The sequence below is a fragment of the Rhinolophus sinicus genome, linkage group LG11, assembly GCF_036562045.2.
Source record: "Rhinolophus sinicus isolate RSC01 linkage group LG11, ASM3656204v1, whole genome shotgun sequence".
Lineage (NCBI taxonomy): Eukaryota > Metazoa > Chordata > Mammalia > Chiroptera > Rhinolophidae > Rhinolophus > Rhinolophus sinicus.
The window spans coordinates 59,162,839-59,171,765 of record NC_133760.1 but is presented as its reverse complement, the minus strand read 5'-3'; the positions used below and the strand labels follow the sequence as shown (position 1 = coordinate 59,171,765).

The following is an 8,927-nucleotide window of genomic DNA, read 5'->3' as shown; positions in this document are numbered from 1 at the left end:
AACAACTTCGCGATGGGTAAGGGTTTCCTTTGGGGCGATGAAAATGTTTGTAGTGTTTGCACACCATTGCGAGTGTACTAAATGTCACTGAATTGTTCACTTTCAAATGTACTTTTATGTTATGTGACTTTCACCCCAGTAAAAGAAATGGGGCGGTGGAGGTGCCAAGGATCAAGAAGCCAGCAGGGTCACCCAGCACGACCCGGGAAACAGACCCTCTGGGGGACAGGGAGGTCTGTCCAGCTACCCGCCCAAGCCCTCCCCTCCCCCGGGGAGCTGTCCCTCCAGACTCTCCACTGCCCTTTGCTCTGACTTCATACTCACCAAGCAACCTTCTGCTTATTAATGCGGCCTCCTAGGTAGGTGCTTGGTGCTGAAACAAAGTATCTGACATGCTGGGAAGCGCTGTCAGTCAGTAGACAGGTCGACTCCCCTTGATCAAGTATTCCTTGGGTCTGTGGGGTCTGCCTCTGTCTCTCATGAGCCTGCTGCCTGCGACAGAGATAGCCATTCTAAGCCCTGTTGTGGGAATTGGGTCTTTGGGTGGCAAACACTAAGTAAAAGCCTACTCTGTGCCAGGCACTGGTTTTAGGCTCAGGGAATTCAGTAGTGAACATGATGGACATACCTCCTAGTAACCAGATCACACACGTGATAAACTCAACAAGGTGATGGGCAAAAGGAAATGCTCAATAAACCAGAGCTGATCCCGTTATTCTTAGCCTGAACAGTAGGAGGTTTTTGCAATTCATTCTTCCTCTTCCCAGTGGTGGTGAAGGCTGCCTCCTCCCTCAGATTTGCTTTCTGCGGCCTCTTGCTAAGATATGCCAGCTGCACCTGCTCCCATTCACCCCTTCCCTTGCCCACCAGTGTCTCCAATCATCTGTAGCAGTAAAATCCACCCGACGTTCCTGTTCCAACTATTTTTCGTGACCACATGCTTCACTGTGAATTGACACACAAGAATGAATGCTTTGAAACCCATACACATCCTACAGGGAGAAAGTACGCTGTGATTGGCATGAGAGGACTTGGTTCCTGGTTGGATGGTGGCTGTGAGGTCACGCAAAGGCTGAGGGGTGGTGACCTGGGCTGGCACACTCAGGCCTCGTCTCCATGCTCTGTTTCTCAACCCAGATGGCACTCCCCACCCAGAATCTGCCTAGACTGCAAGCAGGGATCGCACCTCTACTTTTCTCTCTTGCCTCTGACCGGCCCCAGCCTACTTTACCGCTTTGCAAGTTGTAGACAGTTTGTTCGTTGATTTAGTTTGAACATCCACCGGGATGGGTGGGACGTTGGGAAGGTGGGAAGAGGGGCTGCCAGGGTCCCATGATGCACTGCTTCTTGACATGGGTGCTGGTTACACGGCCGTGGTCATTTTGAAGGTTTGTCAACCTGTATTCTCAAAGATCTGAGCACTTTGCTGCATGTATACTTTACATCCATCAAAAATTTAAAATGAAAATAGGTCAAATGTGCTAAGATACTTGTACAAAGAGGTTTTTCTCAATGCTCTTTATGGCATTAAAAATGAAATATCCTGCACGCATCAGTCTTGAGGCTTGGTAACATAACTTTTAGTACATCTATAAAATAGAATATTATACAATCACTAGACATATTGATAAAGATGTATATTTATTCACTTGGAGGTGTTAAGTAAACAATATAATAGGAAATAAGTTAGCAAAGAAAGTATATTCCAAAATATTAAAAGTGACCACCTCTGGGCAGAATACTGGCATTAATAAAATTAACTAATCTGAGGAGCTTGTTAGGTACAAATCCCTGAGCCCCCACACTCAGAGATTCCCGTTTAGTCTTCCCCCAACCCCCAACCACACACCTACCCAGGTTAACTGTTACGCGTAGCCTGGTTCCTACCATTTGGGGGTCCCTGGGTGTCTCTGAGAATCTGATATGAACTATGCATCCTCTCCCCTGAGAAACGGATGGAAACACCAAATCATGGATACGTTTGGGGAGAGATGGTCCATGACTCCAGGGAAGGACCCCTAATGTGCAACGACAGGTCAACCTCCTCAGCTTTTCCCCAGAAGACGCCTTTCTCCCAATTCCCTAAAGGTTAAGAACCTCCACCAGGCGGCACAGGCCCCTGGGCCCCTGCCACGATCAGAGCACACGGCTTTTGTGCATTTTCTCCGGGGCTGGCTGGTGCCATCGGAGGGGATGCGCTAGTGGGTAGGCAGTGGAAGGTGGGCCTTGGTGGGGGCCCCGGAGTCTGCGGAGAACTTGCCTGTGCCGCCGCCCGCCATTCTCCCCCTGCCTCTCGCTGGGGCCCTTGCAGGAGCGCACTCGGAATGTGGCCATCTCCTGCACCTCCCTGCCTCGTCCACGGTCCCCAGGAGGCAATCGCCTGGACGGCTGTGCAAGTCTAATGAAGCGCCCCCTCTTGTGAAGACCAGTAACGGCAGCCCCTCCATTTATACATGTCCTGATTTGGTTTTGCTGATCTGGGCCCCTGCAGCGAGATGGAAATATGTCATGAGGATAAATGGGAGTAGGGTCAAAGCCGTGGCTTATGTGTTTTACGATGAGCTCTGTGATACTCCATGCTCATGAACTTTGGGACCCTAAGAACATTTATCAACAGATCTGGCGATTTCCTCTTTTTGTGTGCACCTCGAAAGTCATGGACGGCTCAGGCAGTGGACGTTTCTGTGGCATCTGAGAGAAAAGAAGTCAGGTCCTTTGGGAGGAGAGCAGTCGGTGGTGCGACAAGAACGGCCTCGGCCACCAGGTGGCATCACTGGCCGCTCTGGAAGCGCAGCTCTTCCCAGGGAGCCAAATCCTTGGAGCCCAGCTCTCACGCGTCCACAGAAAGGCCAGTCCTTTCCCCAGGGGACTTGGGCCTTGAAACCTGCGGGCAAGAGTGTCTGAGGCGACACCACAGCCCTCTTCTCTGACACTCACATTTGTCCCCAGCTGCGCCCAGAGGACAGCACTGGTGCTAAGTCCCTGGTCGCTGCCCCTTCCCACCTCCTTCTCCCCTCTCAGCTGCCAGGCAGGATAAGCCCGGGAAAGAGGACACAGGGCAGGGTCGAGTTTTCTCAGCCCTGGCATAATAATAAGAAAACCCAAACACTTTTCCTTTGTTTAATATCTAAACTTTAAAAAATCAAAAATCGCCAAATCAACAACCCAAACAATCCATCTGAGCGTCGGTGACATGCCTGGTCTCAGGTCCCCTTCGGGTGCTGTCCTGAAGACGAGGCACTTATGTGGCAGCTCCGGGGCCCTGGGGCCTGAGGCCTATCCTGGCCTTTTCCCAGCACCTGTGACAACTGAGGACTCAACGGGCCAGAAAGGCCCCCAGGACTGTTTTTAAAACGTGGTGGTTGCTCTGCTTGCTCCAGGAGAAAGTTTTCCTTTGAGGCTGGGCTGAGGGCTATTTCTTGTGGAGAAACTTCATTTTGTTGCCTAAAAAAGAGAAAAACAAGAACGTTTCAGCAGGCAGACAAGGGGTGAAGTCCTGCCCTTTTGACCCCAGTTGCAGAGTGGACAGCTGTGACCTCCCAGGCCACCCAGGGCCTCACCCCTGTGCCCTTCTGGGTGTTGTTCCCTGCCCCCGCCCCACGCCTCAGGTCGTCCCCAATAAAAATGGATCTTCCTCAGACGTGGGGATCAGGGCCGGTACACAGCACATGTAACGTGTCCCTGAGGAGTGAAGCGAGGAGGAAACTCCCAGGGGCACGCCACCCCGCGTGGCCATCTGTCCGTCCTGCCTGGGGGACAAGCGAGCCCATCCGCTGGTCCTTGTGAGGTCCTCCCGGCCACGGCTCCTCCTCCCTCCTTCCCTGTTTTCGATTTCTCCTCCAGCCTCCCTTTTCTGGTAAAGGGGCTTTTACTGATGAAACCGCAGTCCTCAGAATTCGACATTTCCACTTTCCAGGGAGCATTTGGAGGCTGGCCCAGGTCTTTACTGCCAGAAACCCTTCTCTGGGTCCATTCATCACTCTTCCTAAGCTCCATTCCGCAGAAGCTTTAGGAGGGTGGGGGATAACAGTGCAGCGGGACAGCCCAGGGGCCCAGGAAAGCTGGAAGGGGACATTTGTGTCCTTTCTTTATACTTTGGGGTCAGATTAGAACAGAAGATTAAAATGCCGATTTAGCCTGCCCAGAGAGCTCTGCATTATTTAGGACCTGGCTCCGGTGGCGGGAACTGGCCGAGACCCCACAGACCAGACGCCTGGGCCTTACCCAGTCCCTTCAGGAACTTGTTGACACCGCTGTGTTCTCCACTGGGGAGTGTTTCCAGATACTCCTGGGCTCGCACCTCAAACAGACCTGTGGACGAGAGAAATCCCGGCCACTTCAGTTCCTTCCCTTTGCACTTCTAAACATACCCATGTCCTTACTGCCACAGAAAAGAGAAATCGTGCTTCTGAGACCAGCTGCTCCTATAAATATGCTCTGAATCATAAGGTTTATAAGAGTTTTTATTACCCTTATAATTGCCCAACCTTGTACAATAACTGTCTTTAGAAAGCTGTAAAGCCAGCTCCTACAGGAAATCCTATTTTTATTTAACAAACACCTTCCAAGTGCCTACACTGTGCCAGCTACGTGGCTTCAAAGATGAACCAGACGGTCCTAGCTCTCAGGAGTTCCTGGACTCGCCCGTAAGAGGGACCCCGGTCACATGGTGGAGCTTCCTGGGAACCTGCTGGCCATCTGTGAACCCAGGGAGGCTGGGCAGCCACCTTTAGGGGCCTTCAGCTGTCCCCCCCGAGGGCTGAGCCTCAGGCACTCTGTCTTCTGTTCTCACTGCTCTTCCACCGACAGCTCCCTCCACGCTACCTTGAAGATTTTACGTCTTGACCTCTCTATCAAATAGTTTGTAAACAGATATTTATGTGGACCCAGCAGGTCTTCTATTTAAGAGGATCCTTCCATCAGGTGCTGTGTGACTCATACTCTCTGATCAGTTTGCTTTTGTCTCTTCAGATACCCCTCCCCAGAACCGCCTCAAGTGTGGCCAGCCTCTGCCTTTACTTTGCAAAGAGCCCTGGGAATGGTTTGGTTCCTGAACTGAGTCTCTGTGACGCCAGCAGCAGGAGGGTCCTCCCTGGTCGCTGTGTGGCTGCTCCGCGGTGGTGAGTGTCTCTCCGTACTCAGCTCTAACTCCCGTCTGTGACAGCCTTTATCAACATGACTAGTTTTCAGATTCCCAAAAGGGCTGAAGATGATGTAAGAAAGCGACAGGATGACTTCATCCTCTTTCCTCACACCTCTTCCTCCAGCTCCATCCCAGGACGTGTGATGGAACCCAGCCGACAGGGCCAGGGAGAAGGCAGGAGAGAAAAGCAGTCCACGGAGAGGAGGGAGGGAGGGGAACGGACGACCCGCAAGCTCCCCGGTGGAGGGCAGCCTTCACTGTCCTATCTCCTCTGTGCCAGCCCCCTGGGCATCAGCGGGCACTCATGCAACGCAGAGGGCACGGGGCCATTCTCTCTTCCTCTGTCTCATCCCAGCCTGCTCCTGCCTGCTAGCTCACCACGGTGGAAAGCAGCAGGGAGGGAGTACAGAAGGCATGAGAGCAAGCTTGAGAAACAGATGAGGGGCCACAGAGGGAGGGTGTCATTAGAGTCTCATCAAGCTGGAGACAATGGCACAAACAGAGAACTTGCCACTGGAACCTGGAACGTCGTTCTTGGAGAGGCTGGCAGAGGGGAAAGAGATGGCTGAGGAGACAGATGGCAGGGGCGGTTTTCAGCAGCTCAGAGGGACAAGAACGAACGTTTTCCAGACGTGGACGCCCGGCTGCTCCTGCGTGTGCCGGGTCCGTGACCTCTGCCTTGCTCCTCAGCCACTGGGGTCTGGCCATCCCCAGCTGTCTCAGCCCCACATGGAGGACACCCCCTAACCTTTGGCATCCTGCCGGCGCAGCTCCCGCTCCTGGATGAAGCCCCGGAACATCTGGGTCTCCATGAAAACCTCCAGGAAGCGGCGAAGGCTCTTGGAGGAGACGGCTTTGCGAAAGGCCTCTCGTTGCAGGGTCCTCTCCTCGCGCTCGCCCGCCGTCAGGAACAGGGAGTAGTGGCCCACGATCTCCACGAAGAAGCGGACAAAGGCTTCAGACACCACCTCGTTCAAGGGGCTGGACTCGGGGCCTGAGCGAAGGGGAAGGGGGGACGGGTGAGGGCAGAGCCTCTGAGACAAGCCGATTGGTAAGACAAGTAACTGCTAGCTCTCTCAATGGCAAGTTGCAATGCTCCATAGAAAGGCGGCCCAAAGTTAGTCAATCATTTCTACCCCCGCCCCTTTAAACAGATATTTTAGGGCCAAAATGGGGGAGGAGGGAAAGCTTTTCCCCACAGTTCACTGTTAAAATGAGATCTAGATAAACGGGCTTTCCTTGTCCGCCTTCCTACCTAACCCAATGTCAAGTGGAATGGACGGCATTGTCCCCTGGTTCCCTGACTAACCACTGAAGAGGGAGACGCAGTCTGGGAGGTGGCTGAGCGTTTACCGTGCTTGCAGTCTGGGGGCCCGTCCTCCTGGTCCAAAGCCAGGTCATTCCTCTGTTCCAGGATGTGTTCCAGGGCTACCTGAAGCTTCCGGGGCAGAATGGAATCCTCGTCGTCCATCTGGAAAGCAGAACAAACAGGCGGCCCGGTGTGCTGGGGCTTTTGGCCAGGGGGACGCACTGGGCTCACTGCAGGGCAGGCCTGGCCCGATTTCAGGTTAGTGGAACAAACACGACTTGAGAGTCAGAGGTCTGAGGTTTGAATCTTTAGTCCACTTTTTATGAGCGGTGAGCCTCAGTTTCCCCTTTTGTAAAGTGGGCTTCTAATCAGTATCTATCTCATTATGAAGATTAAATGCATTACACAAGACATTGATGAAAGAAACGGAAGACACAAATAAATTAAAAGACGTCCTGTGTTCACGGATTGGAAGAATTAATATTGTTAAAATGTCCATATCACCCAGAGTGAGCTACAGCGTCAACACAATCCCTATCAAAATTCCAATGGTAGGGCGGCTGGTTGGTGCTGTTGGTTAGAGCACAGTGCTCGTAATACCAAGGTCGCCTGTTCGATTCCCACATGGGCCAGTGAGCTGTGCCCTCCACAACTACATTGAAAATGAAGACTTGACTTGGAGCTGATGGGTTCTGGAAAAACACACTGTTCCCCAATAAAAAAAATTTAAAAAAACCCCCAAAAACAAAAATAAAATATTCCAATGGCATTGGCATTTTTCACAGAACTAGGAAAAAAAAAAACAATCCGAAAATTCATATGGAACTACAAAAGACCCTGAATAGCCAAAGCAATCCTGAGAAAGAAGAACAGAATTGGAGGCATCATGATTCCTGATTTGGAACTTAATTACAAAACTATAGTAGTCAAAACAGGATGCTACTGGCAGAAAAACAGACATATAAAGCAATAGCCCAGAAATAAATCCATACATATATGGTCAACTAATAGTTCATAAGGGAGCCAAGAATATTCAATGGGGAAAGCATAGTCTCTTTAATAAATGGTGTTGGGAAAACTAGGTATTTACATGTAAGGGAGTGAAACTGGACCCACCCCTATCTTACACTACTCACAAAGATTAACTCAAAAGGGATGAAGACTTAAATATAAGGCCAGAAGCTGTAAAACTGCTTGACAAAAGCATAGGGAAGAAGCTCCTTGACATTGGCCTTGGCAATGGTTTTTTGGATATGAAGTCAAAAGGTCAAGCATCAGAAGCAAAAACAAACAAGGGGGATTACATCAAACTGAAAAGCTCTGTACAATCAGCAGAAGGAAAAGGCAATCTGCAGAATGGGAGAAAATATTTGCAAACCATCTATACGATAAGGGGTTAATAGCCATATTATATAGGGAGCTCATAAAGTTCAATGGCTAGCAAAAAACAAAAACCCCAATCTGATTAAAAACTGGGCAAAGGATCTGAATAGACATTTTCCCAAAGACATCCAAGTGGCCAACAAGTACATGAAAAGATGCTCAACATCACTAATTATCAGGAAAATGCAAATCAAAATCTCAACAACATATCACTTCACACCTGTTAAAGTGGCTGTTATCAAAAAGACATGAGATAACAAGTATCAGTGAGGTGCACTGTTGGCGGGATTGTAAAGTGGTGCAGCCAAGAAAACAGTATGGAGCTTCCTCAAAAAATTAAAAATTGAAAAAAAATAAAAATAAAAATTAAAAAAAATTTTAAAAATTAAAAATTGATCTCCACATGATCCAGCAATTCCGCTTCTGAGTATATCCAAAGGAAATAATATCACTATTCTGAAGAGACATCTGCACCCCAGTGTTCATTATAGCATTATTTATAATAGCCAAGACATGGAAACAACCTACGTGTCCATCAGTGGATGAATGGATAACGAAAATGTGGCACACATACACATACATACACTGGACTACTACTTAGCCGTAAAAAGAAGGAAATTCTGTCTTTTGTGACAACATGGATGAACCTGGAGGGCATTATGCTAAGAGAAATAAATCAGAGAAAGACAAGTATTGCATGTCTCCCTTACATTTGGAATCTAAAAAAAGCCAAACTCATTAGAAACAGAGATTAGAATGGTGGTTGCTAGGGGTTGGGGTTGGGGGAAATGGGGAAATGTTGGGCAAAGGGTACAAACTTCCAGCTATAAGACGGGTAAGTTCTGGGGATCTGATGGACATCATGGTGACTAAAGTGAATACAATACTGTACGACATACTTGAAAGTTACTAAGAGAGTAGATCTTAAATGTCATCACCGCACACACACGCAAGGTAGTTATGTGAGGTGAGGGCAGTGTTCCCTAACCTTGTGGTGCTAATGACGGCACAATACATATGTGTAGCAAACCATCATGGTGCACACCTTAGGCTGACGTATCTTATATGTCAATAATACCTCGAAAAAGCTGG

General features: G+C 49.6%; 1 protein-coding gene across 2 annotated transcripts in view; it reads right to left on the bottom strand.

The window, feature by feature from the left end:
• Positions 1 to 1,622: 1,622 nt before the first annotated feature.
• DENND2A (DENN domain containing 2A) overlaps positions 1,623 to 8,927 on the bottom strand; it is an 80,033-nt gene continuing 72,728 nt past the window's right edge. For both annotated transcript variants that reach the window (XM_074315269.1, XM_074315270.1), the window contains 4 exons: positions 6,497 to 6,614; positions 5,892 to 6,137; positions 4,225 to 4,311; positions 1,623 to 3,444 (listed from right to left, as the gene is read on the bottom strand). In XM_074315269.1, coding sequence (XP_074171370.1) covers positions 3,413 to 3,444; positions 4,225 to 4,311; positions 5,892 to 6,137; positions 6,497 to 6,614 — 483 coding nt within the window. In that variant the 3' untranslated portion in view covers positions 1,623 to 3,412. The remainder of the gene's footprint in view (positions 3,445 to 4,224; positions 4,312 to 5,891; positions 6,138 to 6,496; positions 6,615 to 8,927) is intronic.